Source organism: Onychomys torridus, chromosome 1, assembly GCF_903995425.1.
Source record: "Onychomys torridus chromosome 1, mOncTor1.1, whole genome shotgun sequence".
NCBI lineage: Eukaryota > Metazoa > Chordata > Mammalia > Rodentia > Cricetidae > Onychomys > Onychomys torridus.
This window is the reverse complement of record NC_050443.1, coordinates 15,243,407-15,257,575: the sequence shown is the minus strand read 5'-3', so window position 1 is coordinate 15,257,575 and position 14,169 is coordinate 15,243,407. Positions and strand designations below refer to the sequence as shown.

The 14,169-nt window shown below is 44.2% G+C and overlaps 1 protein-coding gene across 1 annotated transcript in view; it reads right to left on the bottom strand.

Moving 5' to 3' along the window:
• Window positions 1-13,075: 13,075 nt before the first annotated feature.
• Window positions 13,076-14,169, bottom strand: part of LOC118576775 (cytochrome P450 2A3) — a 52,043-nt gene continuing 50,949 nt past the window's right edge. The window contains exon 9 of the mRNA XM_036176997.1: window positions 13,076-13,257. Within this exon, the coding sequence (XP_036032890.1) occupies window positions 13,076-13,257 (182 nt within the window). The remainder of the gene's footprint in view (window positions 13,258-14,169) is intronic.

The window sequence follows — 14,169 nt, the reverse complement described above, 5'->3', positions numbered from 1 at the left end:
GCAGGAACCCTGCTGGTGGGAGACAGTGAGCCTGTCCAGAAAGAGGGAGGGGCTAATGGGGTGGGCCCAATGGGGGTGGGGCTAATGGACAGCATGAAAATTAGAGGGAAATTTGGGGCTCGATGTATTACACCCCGAGAATGAACTGAGTAGAGTGCTCAACTTCCTGAAGACAGGTTCTTCAAAGGTGGGATGAGAGACTGGGATACCTGTGCCTAGTATCTGAACACTGATTGTAATAATTAAAGCTATTGTTGATTGCACAAGAGTTCGGTGTGAATTTCATAGGAAAAGCAATACATTATCTGCTGTCTTAGTCCTCAGGAATCCCACATGGGAAAGGGAACTGTATTCATGTCTGTCTTACAGATGACAAGATTGAGGTTTAGAATGTTCAAGTTACTGGCCTGGCTAGGGCTCACTCCTGCTAATTCCATTACTTGAGCATTACAAGAGAGGGCAATTGTTGCCAACGTAAGGGTAGCCTGGGCTATGTAGTGAGTTATAGGCCAGTTAGTGCTAGATTGTGAGATTCTGACTCAAAGATTAAAAAACAAAAACCAATAAAAAGAACTTTTAGGTAGGGTGGGTGACTAGGAGCATTTTCTGTTGAGGACTAGCAAGGACAAGAAAACTGTAAACTCCATTCTGAGGGAGACAAAGAGGGGAAGAGCTTTAGCTTTGGAAGTCCACAGGCATTACAGGCCAGCTGAAAGCACAGAACGACTGAAGGATGATGCACCCGAGCCGGAAGGCTAAGCTGAGAACAGTACCAGCTGTACGGCTCCCCAGCAGCAGGAGCAAAAGCAGACGGCTCAGTTAACTGCAGCCTAGATACACAGGAGACATCAAGACTGGTCCCGCTGAAGATATGGAAACAGGTGAAAGGTCAGATGAGGATCTCAAAAGTTTTCTAGCAAAAATGATCAATGACCTCAAAAAGGATATGCTGGATGGATGCGGTAAGGAAATCAGTCTGGTACCTGGGGCGGACAGTCAGCCGTACAGGGGAGAAGATGGTAAGAACGCCTGAGGAATTAGCAACGTGGATGAAAAAGGCAGCAAGGTGGAAAAGAAGTTGAGCAAGGAAGTTTAGAACGAGAACAACATGATAAAGATTTGGGAATGGAAAACTCAGCGAAACAAAAGCAGACAAAAAGCAGAGTGGAAATAATCAGTAATACACTGGACCAAGGAGAAGGAGAATATCAGGGGTGGAGGGCAAGGCTGAGAAAATATTATGTTCAGAGCTGGATGATGGCTGCAGTTAAGAGCAGCTCCGATGGAGGGGCTGGGTTAATTCCCAGAGCCCCATGGTGACGCATAACCTCCTGTAACTTCAGTTCCAGGACATCCAATTTCCTTTCCTAGCTCCTTCAGGCTCTAGGCCTGTACACATTGCCATCACACACATGCGGGTAAAACATATACATATACATAAAAGCAAATAAATCTAAAAATGTTGCATTCAAACATCAATAAAGAAAAGAATGAGCATGACCTGCATTTGCAATAATTCTGAGATATTCAATATTCAACAAACCAAACTTGAGAGTCCAAGGATATAGAAAGGAGTTGAGATAACAGCTGAAAGTATACAAAATTACACAAGAAAATTCCCCAAATGTGTCGAAACATTTGAAACTCTAACATACACGATCAGAGAAGAAATTGTCCACAACATATTATGGTTAAGATGTCAAAAGCACAAAACAAAGAAACAATATTAAATGCCGAAAGGAAGAAACTCCAACTCACCTAGAAAGGTAAACACATCAGAAGAACACCAGATTCCTCATTCACAGCCCTAAAATCCAGGGAACATGAAATGAAAGCAAACTACTGCCCAATAGGATTGTTAAACCCAGCAATACTATCCTTTAAAATGAAGATGAACCAAAGACATGTGAAAACAGACAAGCTAGGCTCTTCACAATTGCCCAGTCAGCATTACCAAAGATACTTACAGGGATGTCACATAGAGATGAGGAAGAAAGTCTTAACCATAAGAGCCCAGGGAGAATAAATTTCATTAGAGAATAGATGAACAGAGTAATCCGTTATGTTTAATATGATGCCAATAAGGAAGAAAGTAAAACTAACAAAATTACACAATTTATCAATTCCCTCTCAAAAACAACCTTAAATATAAGTTCCTTCTGTCAACTTCACTATATCCACCAAAATGCATGAAGAAAAAGTATAATAATTAATAAAGAGAAAAAGAGGGCCCTCATCAGCAGAGGGTGCCATTCCAGTGGAATTTGGGGAAAAATGGTCTCAAATCACCAATAAAAGACAGTGATTAGCTGATGAGATGGAAAGGAACACACAAGACACCCATGTTTGCTACTGGATGCTTCTCTATAGCCAAGATATGAGGCCGGCCTCTGTGTCATCAGCAGATGAATGTATAAAGAAAATAGGGTACACACACGCGCCATGGAATCTTATTTAGGAACATACAAGAATGAAATTATGGCAGCCACAGAATACGGATAGGGCTGGAGATGATATGTTAAGGAAAGTAACACAAATCATGTTTTCTGTTATTGTTATCTGTTCAAAATCTCTCTCTCTCTCTCTCTCTCTCTCTCTCTCTCTCTCTCTCTCTCCCTCCCTCCCTCCCTCCCTCCCTCCCTCCCTGTGTGTGTGTGTGTGTGTGTGTGTGTGTGTGTGTGTGTGTGTAACAGGAAAAGGAGGAAACAACTATGGGAGAGGAAGTGGGGAGTTGAGGAAAGAGGACATAATAGAATTCATACGAGAGTGGAAGGGAAAACTGTGGTGAAGGGCGTGTGCATACATAAGCCTGTGTAGGCCATGACACTAGGAGAGGGAACCCTGAAAGAGCAGGGAGTGACCTAGAGATCTTAATGGGGACGACGAAAGCAGAAGGGGCTCCATCTAACTCATCACTGAAAGCTCAAGAGATGCACACTAAAATCCCACTCTCCTATACAATGATGTCCTAGATGTTTCAGCAAAATTTAAAGGCACCCTTTGATCCTATGGGCTACAATGACTAACTTGGGGGTTTATGAGATTGAGTGACTCATGAGGGTGCTGGCTAGTTTAATGACAACTTAAGACAAGTTAGAGTTACTGGAGAGGAGAGAGCCTCAATTAGGGAAATGTCTCAATAATATTAGGCTGGGGCTGGAGAGATGGCTCAGAGGTTAAGAACACTGACTGCTCTTCCAAAGGTCCTGAGTTCAATTCCCAGCAACCACATGGTAGCTCACAACCATCTGTAATGAGATCTGGTGCCCTCTTCTGGGCTGCAGGCATACATGCAGACAGAACACTGTATACATAATAAATAAATACATCTTTAAAAAAAAACGTATTAAAAAAAAAAAAAGATTTCCTATTGCCGGGCGGTGGTGGTCCATGCCTGTAATTCTAGCACTCCGGAGGCAAAGGCAGGTGGATCTCTGTGAGGCTAGCCTGGTCTACAGAGCTAGTCCAGGACAGGTTCCAAAGCTACAGAGACACTCTGTCTCAACATCCCCCACCCCCCCCCAAAAAAAGAAAAAGATTAGGCTGTAATCAAGCTTGTAAGGTGTTTTCTTAATTGATGATTGATGGGGGAGGGCTCAGCCAATGGTAGGTGGGGCCATCCCTGGGCTGGTGGTCTGGGGTGCTATAAGAAAGCAGGCTGAGCAAGCCATGGGGAGCAAGCAGCACCTCTCCATGGCTTCTGCATCAGCTCCTGCTTCCAGTTTCCTGCCCTGTCTGAGTTCCTGTCCTAACTTCCTTTGATGATGAACTGTGTTGTGTAAGTATGAGCTAAATAAACCTTTCTTCCCCAAGTTGCTTTGGTCATGGTGATTTTTTTTTTGTTTGTTTTTTGAGACAGGGTTTCCCTGTGTAGCTTTGTGCTTTTCCTGGAACTCACTTGGTAGCTCAGGCTGGCCTCGAACTCACAGAGATCCGCCTGGCTCTGCCTTCCAAGTGCTGGGATTAAAGGCGTGCGCCACCACCTCCTGGCTGATTTTTTTAAATTACATAATATTTTTAATTGGTTATCTGGGAATTTCACATCATACATTCTGATCACACTCACTTCCTAGTCCTCCCAGGTCCACCCCCATCCTTGTAACCTTGTCCCCCCACAAAAAAAAAAAGAGGAGAAAAAGGAAAAAAAATTCTGTTGCTCCAATACTCACTGGAATATGGTCAAACTCTCCATGGCCAGCCCCTTGAAGAAACTGAGTCTCTCCCCACCAGCCTCCATCAAAACTCATCAATTGTAGAGAGCTACACTTCAGCATCCTTATCAGATTTTTTTTTTTTTATTAAAAGAGATGTCTGTCCTTCTATATATATTTTTTAAAGACTTATTTATTATGTACACAGTGTTCTGCCTGCATCCCTGCAGGCCAGAAGAGGGCACCAGATCTCATTATAGATGGTTGTGAGCCACCATGTGGTTGCTGGGAATTGACAGCCAGTGCTCTTAACCTCTGAGCCATCTCTCCAGCCCCCCTTATTGGAATTTTAAGAGTTCTCTTTAGTGGCTTTCTGTTTAGACTATTACTTTTTGGGAGATTAGGTAGGTGGGGTATGGTAGGCACAGGAGTTGTCACAGAAGCCTTCTATGTTCCTCTTTTTCAACTGTGAGTCTGCAGTCAGTGAGACCACTGTAGAATTAGCTTCCTTGTCCTTTATAGTCAGAGTGAGCATGGATTATGGACTTGCACATGGTTTCTGGTGACAACACAGACCATAGACATTCACACAGTCTCCGCACATGGTCTCTGATAGCAGTACAGACCATGGGCATCAACGTGGCCCTCTGCCACTTCATGGGCTCTGGACACCATCACAGCTTTCAGCAGCAGCACAGGCCAAGGACATCAATATGGTCTCCAGTGCTAGCATGACCCACGGACATCAACATGGATTCAGGTAGCATCATAGACCATGGACATCCACCTGACCATTGGTGGTACTGTGGGCCACAGACATCAACATGGCCCCCAGCAGCAGTAGGACTATGGACCCAGACATGGACCTTGGTAGCAGCCTGGATCACAGACATCAACATGGCCCTCAATGGCAGCATGGCACACAGACATCAACAATGGTCCTAGGCAGCAGTGCAGACCATATACATGCATGAAATTCAGTGGTAACACAACCACAGACATCAACATGGTCCCCAGCTGCAGCAGAATCATGGACCCAGACATGGCCCTCAGTGGCAGCATGGACCACAAAATCAACATGGCCCTAGGTGGCTGTACAGCCCCCTCACATCAATATAGCTTCAGGTGGCAGCACACAGCACAGATATCTGCATAGCCTTCAGTGGTAACACAAGCCATGGACATCAACAAGGCCCTCAGTTGCTGTTTGCTGTTGGACCATGGTCATCCATATGAACCTTGGGCTTCAACACAGCCTGGGACAGCAGACCATGAATACCATCATGGCCTTTGGGGCAGTATGGAAAATAGAGGGGTTTTGAGGAGGTCCAATCCAGACATCCTGTCGTTGCTCAAAGCCAGGACTGGACAGCATGGTTGAGGCTTGAGTCTGTGCAAGCTCCAGGCTGCTGCACACCACCTTGTTGGCCCTACTTAGCAAGTACATGCTTGTAAGTATTGCAGTTCAGATGGAAACTATCTGGGAAAAGAGAAGCCTAGGAATACCACAAAGTCACACCACACAACAAACCTCACACAGATTGATTGGGAAGGAAAAAACCTCAGCTGAAGTAAGAAACAGTAGCACACTGAACAGGACACAGGGCTTCTATGGAACTTCCTGGTAAGGGGGTGGAATTTTTCAGGGTGAAGCTTTCCAGGGTGGAGATGGCTGGGATTTCATGTCCAGAGAATTGCTGGGTAGGGGCAGGGTCCAGCAATTAGGGCAGTTACAGTATTCTGTGGGTGGAATCTGGCAGTTAGAGGTCCTCAGGGGAGGGGCCACTCATGTGGCTCAGGAGGCTTAAATGCTCCCCTGTCCACACCTGTCTCTACCAACTCATCTCTAGCTCTGCCTGTTTCCGCAGTACACTCACCACTCAATTTCTCCATCTTTCCCACCTCTCCATTGCATATTCATTCATAGTAGTGGCATTGGGAACTGCAGTGTGTCACACGGTATATATATATATATATATATATTTTCCCCAAATAGCTTTACATGGAAATATTCATTGCCACGAGTCTTTGGTCTGGTTCAAGGTTTCTGGTTTCTAAAGCGCCATAAATACTGGACCATTGCAGAGACTAGTCTTGGATATCCTGCCGCTTTCCCATCCACTCAGGTTTGTCAGTTAATCATTTTAAAGGTAGGGCTGTTGGTATCTTTGAAAAATCAACAGCTGTTGTGCCCTGCTTATGTACTAACTGAACGTTCTGTGACTGTTCTTGATAACACCTTGCAATATTTTTCTCAGAAGTATTCTTTATTTTATGGTTAGTTTCTGACATTGGAAGAATGTTAGTCTGTGTTTTCCATTGCTACAACAAAGCACATTCCCATAAATTTATTGCTATATTAGCCACATATATCTGTCCTCTGGCCCTGTAAACTCTACCTACCTTGAACTTAGTTTTACCTGAGATAAAGTTCCAATCCCTAGAAGTTGAATATTTACCTCCTGAAGAGGCAATGTAATGCTAAAATTTTGATGATATTATTGTTACATCTGCCTCTGTGTCTACTAAATTTTTAATTACAATGCCATTTATTCTTATTCTTTTTTAGCTTTGATCTTTGATCATTTATAGACATTTGCAAAAAGTATTGTTTTCTGGTTTCTCCTGAATTTTTTTGTTTTATCTACCGAAGCTATTTGGTTCTTGTTCACAACCAGATCAGTATGTTTTTAACAATAAGCATTAAGTCTTTTAATTCCTCTATGAATGAGTTTCTCCAATGCTGACAGGAAATAATTGAACCAAGTTTGATATTGGGGCTGGTGGGAGTCCCCTTAAGGTGTTTCCTGCTGGCAAAGGGTTGCTTTGCTTGCCCTTTGTTGATCTGTATTCATTAGTCCAATGCTGGCTCTGCCACACCTTCTGCATACTCCAGAAGGCTGGGGCCTTCTGTTTGGGTTATCTCTAGAAAAAACATTGCTTCTAGGAATACCTTGCCTATAATCCCTTTTCAGATGCCCTTGCTTACCACAACTAAAAAATCTGACATTTTGATTTTTCTTAAAATTTTTAGAAATAATTTCTTCTATCAAAGTAGCATTATAAATGGGAGATCCAATATCAGCTGTATTTCTAATCCATTCATCTATGGGTGCTGATCTTGCCTTTAAAGGCCTAATCACCCTTTTACATTCTGAATTAGCATTTTCAAAAGCCAAAAATTCAATTACTATCTGTCTAACTTCTGGGTCTGATATCATTCTATTTACAGTTAAAGTCAGTCTTTGCAAAAAATTAATGAAGACTTCTTTTGTACCTTGTATAATTTTAGTAAAAGACTCAGACTTCTTTCCTGATTCTTTAACCTTGTCCCAAGCATTCAAATTTGCTATATGGCATAGGGCCAGGATGTGATCATCAAATCCAAACTGTCTTTGCAAATCACCATACTAGCTTTCACCAAGAAGCTGGTCTTGGGAAATATCAATACCTGTAGTGCTATTCATTGTTTTATGACCCTAGCTTCCTCTCTCCATCATGATTTTCATTGAAACTGAGGACCAACTTCCAGTGTTGCTGTAGCTAAATCTTTTCAGTCTTGAGGGATAATTCTGTTCTGAGTTGCCTATGAATTTAACATTTTTTTTTTTTTTTTACATAGGGTGAATGTATACCATATGAACTGACCACTTCCTTAAATCTCCTCAAATTTAACATTTCTGCAGGATTCCATTTAACTTCAGCATAACCTTGGATGTGCCTATCATCTGCTGGTCATTCTTGCATACTAACTGTATAAATTGTGATTGGTTTACTAATACCTTTGGGCTGTCCCTCTTTAGTTTTATTATGCAGTGGTACAGTAGGTTCTTGTCTAAAGTCCTCTGTCTGTGTCTGAGTATTTTTCTTACTTTCATTAGTAGGTCTTTCTAAGGCTTGTATCTTATCAGAAGTAAGTCTTTCTAAAGCTTGCATTTTATCAATAGCAAGTCTTTCTAAGGTTTGTATCTTATCAGTCAAAATTTTCTTGTTTTCATTAGTAAGTCTTCCTAAGGCTTGTGCCTTATCAGTTAAAATTTTATTTTCATTAGTCAGTCTTTCTAGGACTTGTATCTTATCAGTAGTAAGTCTTTCTAAAGCTTGTATCTAATCAATAGTAAGTCCTTCTAAGGCTTGTATCTTATCAAATTTTCATATTGGTATAGTTATCAAACCACTCTTTAAGGATAAAATATGAATTATCAAATTGATAGTAATTACAGTTGGCATTATGTCAACTAAGTGGTTTATTCCCTCATTTGTTTTTTCCATTTTCAAGCTGTCCATAGTGGCACTATACAGAGTCTTAACTCCCTGCATTGTGATACTTCTGATTCTTAACATGGGAAAGATTTTTCTTTTTAATATTTTCTAACTCTCTCCTTGAGGACTTCCCAGGTGTCTCACCAAATCTGCTGACTTCTCAGTCTGTCCACAGTAACAGTGCTATCTGCAGTGGGCTCGAGACCCTGGGGAATCCCATAAGCAGAGGCAGCCTACTGACGAGAACCCCTTGTTTGTGTGGTCCCACCACATATTGGACACCAAATGTTGTTTTTCTGTCTGCACAGAGGCTGCACTTAAAAAAAAAATTCCTTTATTAAGAAATTTTCTACTCACTCCACATACCATCCACAGATCCTCCTCCTCCCTCCCCCACCCCCACTCCTCTTTCCCAAGCTACCCCACATCCCCACATTCTCCAAATCTGAGTCTCCCATGGGGAGTTAGCAGAGCACAGCACACTGAGCCTAGGCAGGTCCAAGCTCCTTCCTACTGCACCAAGACTGTGCAAGGCATCACATCACAGACACTAGATTCCCAGAAGCCTGCCCATAGACCAGGGATAGATCCCGATCCCCCTGTCTGGGTGGCCCCCAAACAGTTTGAGCCAAACAACTGTCTTCCATATCCAGAGGGCCTAGTCCAGTCCCATGGGGGCTCCAGAGCCACCAGTCCACAGTTCATGGGCCTCCACTTGTGTGGCCAGTCATCTCTGCACATCCTCCCATCCTGATCTCAACGTCCCCTGCCTGCAGAATCCCTGCTCTCTCTCATGGACTGGATTCCCAGAGCTCAGCCTGGTACCTGGCTGTGGATCTCTGCATCTGCCTCCATCAGTTGTAGTGGGTAGCCATCCCAGCATTGGCCTGGAAGTTCCAACCCCCATTGAGGCTTCGGTAATGGTCACGCCCACAAGGGGGGGCAGAGGAGGGAGTGGAATACCGAGGATCTAGAGGAGGTCGCTCTCTCTTGGTTCTGGGACCCTGGACGCTGGAGGTAGACCGAGCAGAGTTCTCCAGAGAACACCGCCGGACTGCGCTATACCTTTGCCAGACCCTGCAATCTACCCCTTCATAAGTTACCCCACAAAATAAACCTCCCTTTTAACTACGTGGAGTGGCCTTAATAATTTCACCAATACTCAGTCACTGGACAAAGGCTCTATGATGACAGCTAGGTTATTTGCTAGGCTGGTCACCAGAGTAGACCAGTCCAGGCACCCTCTGGACCACTGCCAGCAGACCAAGGTGGGGTCATCCTTGTGGATTCCTGAGAGCCTCCCCAGCACCCTGACTCTTCCTATTCCCATGATGTCCTCATCTATCATGGTATCTCCCCCCTGCCCTCCCACTCTGTCCCTGTTCCAAATCCACCCTCCCATTTCCCTATGTTCTCATTCCCCACTCCTCACCCTCTGCCACCCCCTACATACCCAGTCCACTCATGTAGATCTCATCCACTTCTTCACAGGATCATCCATGTGTCCCTCCTAGGGTCTTTCCCTGTTAGCTAGCCTCTCTGGAGTTGTGGGTTGCAGTCTGGCCATCCCTTCCCTCCCATCTAGTATCCACTTATGAGTGAGTACATACTATGCTTGTCCTTCTGAGTCTGGGTTACCTTACTCAAGATGATATTTTCTAGTTCCATCCATTTGCTTGCAAATTTCATGATACCATTTTTTTTTTTTTTTCGAGACAGGGTTTCTCTGTAGCTTTGGAGCCTGTCCTGGACTAGCTCTGTAGACCAGGCTGGCCTCGAACTCACAGAGATCCACCTGCCTCTGCCTCCTGAGTGCTGGGATTATAGGCGTGCGCTACCACCGCCTGGCCGATATCATTGCTTTTCTCTGCTGAGTAGTACTTGATTGTGTATATGCACCACATTTTCTTAATCCATTCTTCAGTTGAGGGGCATCTAGGTTGTTTCCAGGAGATGCTGCACTTTAATCTACTGCTGATTCAGCCAGCAATTGCAGCTCCATAGTTATTGGCCTACTTTTCTGGTGGTGGCTAGGCCACTCAGGCCATAGCCTGGTGGGAATTCCATTCCTGTAGGCACTGGCCCTGTAGCTGCCACCAAATATAGCTTTTAGTTAAATCTCTATTATTGTTCTCTTTATCAATAAGACTTAGTAGTCAGAGGCTGGGGTAAAAACCTGATAGCTTAGAGAAGTTGATTAGTAACTACCTGACATTCTTCTTAGCCAGTGTCTCTGAAAGAGACTATCCTTCTGCTCTGACAAAACAAACAAACAAACAAACAAACAAACAAACAAACAAAAAACACCACAGGAAGTCCCTCCCCAGTACTTCCTGTGGGTCTCTCTGTCATCTTCTAGATACCCTCTGAACTCTCTCTGGTTACTTTCTGTCAACTAATTGCTAACTCAGCCTCCTGACTTAAGGTTGACTTTATTTGATTAACACAAATACAAAGTCAATGTTAACAGTGCAATCAAATATCTGGCAACACTTTCCAATTTCTAAAAGAAGTATCATCATGATCATAACCATCAGTAATATTGAAGCAGGTCTCACTGGGTAGACCTGGCTGGCCTGATACCCACAGAGATCTGCTTGCCTCTGTCCATTGAGTGCTGGTCTTCAAGGTCTGTACTGCCACACTTGGCTTTATTTTTATTATTTTAATTAGTGTATGAAGACGTGTCTGGGTGGGGGAATGTGCATGTGAGTGGGTCAGGTGCTCAAGGAGGTCAGAGGAGTCTGGCCCTGGAGTTGGAGTTATAGGTGATGTGGGCTGCCCAATGTGGGTTTTGGGAAATGAAAGGGTCCTCTGTAACATCATTACATGCTCTTAAACTGTATGCTACCTCTATATCCCCAAGTTACCTATTTCTAGATGGAAGTTTGAGTAACTGATTCCTCTTGCTCTCTTTCTCCGTTTTAGAAGACAAAGGCTGTCCTCTACCCCCACCCCCACTCCTGGCCTTAGGTCTCTCCAGTTTCTCTTTCTTTCAATCTTTTCTCCCTCAACTCATCATGAGGAGATAGTCAGCTGGGTGGTCTGGTGCTTGCTATCACAGAAGTGGCTAGGATGCAGCTCCCAAAGATGTTTGTGGTGGATTCTGAGGACATCATCAGTGACAAGAAGATCCGAGTATTGGATTCTGAGAGCCTGAGATGCTATAATTCTAAACTGCAGACACAGCAGTTTTAAGATTTGATAGTTTTATTATCCAAAGTTCTGATTCCCTGAGTTGAAGTTTCCAGAGGCCTTTTAGGAGATATCCACAGGGATCGTGTGGTTTGTTTGTGATGCTGGGTTGCTTGCTAGAGTGTCTGTGAAAATACTTGTATGGGGAGAGGGTCCCCTCAGTCCTCAGCCCAATGAATCCTACATTACCAGCAACAGAATAATGCAAATTGAGAAAATTATGAAATTTTAAGAATTCTGGATACATAGTCCTGAAAAACAAGTGAATTGTGTGTGTGTGTGTGTGTGTGTGTGTGTGTGTTGTATGAGAGAGAGAGAGAGAGAGAGAGAGAGAGAGAGAGAGAGAGTCAGTTTATGTCTGTATGTAGCATTTACATTAAATAAATAACTGTGTATGTTTGAGTGTGGGCATGGATGTGCCACAGTGTGTGTACCACAGCCAGAGGTGTCTTTTAGGGAGACAATTCTCTCCTTCTACTTTGTCTGAGGCAGACTTTCTTGTTCTGTCACTATATGCCTATGGTGGTTTGGATAGTTATAGTACCCATAGACTCATGTGTTTGAATGGTTGGCCCATAGGGAGTGGCACAATTAGGAAATGTGGCCTTGGTGGAGGAAGTGTGTCACTGTGGAGGACGACTTTGAAGTTTTTATATGTTCAAGTTACATCCAGCGTGGCACACAATCTCCTGCTGCTTGCGGTCAAGATGTAGAACTCTCAGCTCCTTCTCCAGCACCATGTCTGCCTGCACACCACCATGTCCTGCCATTATGATAATTCAGATAACTAAACCTCTGGAACTATAAGCCAGCCCCAGTGAAATGATTTTCTTTGTAAGAATTGCCGCGGTCATGGTGTCTCTTCATAGCAATAAAACCCTAACGAAGACAACGGCACACATCAGGCCAGCAGGCCTGAGTGCTTCTGGCTTACTCTCCAGTCCCTTTCTCCCATCTCATCATAGGAATGCTGAGGTTACAGGCTGTGCCACCATATCTATAGTTGTACATAGGTTCTGAGGCTAGGACTCACGCTGTTGGGCTCGTGTGGTAATCTATTCATCTGCTGAGCCATATCTTCAGCTTTGTATGTAGCATTTAATTTATGATGCAAAGGAATCTCAGGCTGATGTATTTGTAATCTCCACCCTTGAAACCTGTAAACTGGGCTGGGGGACATGTTGCCCTTATATGGTTTGAAGTGCCAAATGAGAGGATGATGGGACAACTTGGGCAGAGCTGACAAGGAACCCTTGCTCAGTGAATGACGACTGTTATTACCACTGTCCAATGCATGTTATTTGTTTTATTACCATTACAGTTTAAGTAGGTGCTTGAGTTTTCTTCCAAGTATGTGGTCCCTTGTTAGCTTCCCAGTTTCCACTTTTTCCCTTTGCTCTGCCTTCTCTCTTGCCTCACTTCGGACTTTCTCCCTCCCTCTTGCTCCACCTTGGTTGAGCCCAGAATCAGATGGGCAGGAAGCTCATGGTAAATCTTGGTATGATCCTGGTAAATCCCAAGGGTTTGGGGGACTCATTGATGTCTTCAAGTTTCTTCGGGAACTTGAAACGGAAGTTCTGCAGGATGGTTGTGAGGAAGAGAAAGAGCTCCATCCTAGCCAGGCTGTCTCCCAAGCAGAACCGCTTTCCTGGAGAGGGGAGAGAGGAGGAGTGACGAGGTGGAGGCAGCTCTCACTGCTGCCCAGCCTCAGTTACACACTGCACAGTGCATCCTCTTAAGGAGAAGGGCCTGGAGTGCTGGAGCATGAGGGGTCATTAGAAAAGACTCCTAAGCCTCTCCGAATCTCAGTTTCCCTATATACCAAGTGCAGTGACCCATTCTAGGCTGGAGCAAGGGAAAAGTCAAGATGCTTCCTCTACCAATTATACTCTCAACTATGGATGCTGTGCTGTTGTCTCCTCTTTTAAGAGTCTGAAGAATTGCTTGTATGACCCAGGAAAGATGGCAGACTCAGTTGGAGCTTTGCTTTTTTCCCAATCTCTAAAAGGAGTCCCATTGACCCTTTGACATGTGTCCAGATGCTTGGTGCTTGGGAGGTGTGGGGGTTGCATCTGGTTGGCTGGAATTTAGATTCCAAGAGGAACCTGATACAGGAGAAGGATGCTAGACTACAACCCAGAGAGGGGTGCTGGCATGAGCCACCCCTGTTGATGTGAGCAGTGGTCCAGTAATCCAGAGTTTTCTTACCTATGGAAAAGGGCACAAAAGCAGCATTTTTCTTCAACTGCCCCCTGTCATCCAGGAAGTTTTGGGGGTTGAAAACTTTGGGAGTGGGGAAGAACTTTGGGTCTGTCAGCAGAGAACCTAATATAGGAAACACTTCAGTGTCCTGGAAGAGAGAAGGAAGGAGATTTGAGAAGGTGGGTTGATGGAGAAAATACCCACAGAGGTGCTACGGTCCCAGGTTAAAAGAACTGGAACTCACAGAGTTTGGGAGCCTCTGAGGGAGGGGCTTTAGGGAATATGAGTTTAGAGGGGATGTGATGTGTGTGACCTGTGGTAGGAGATTTGAGCTCAAAGGGGTGCATGTTCTGAGGAG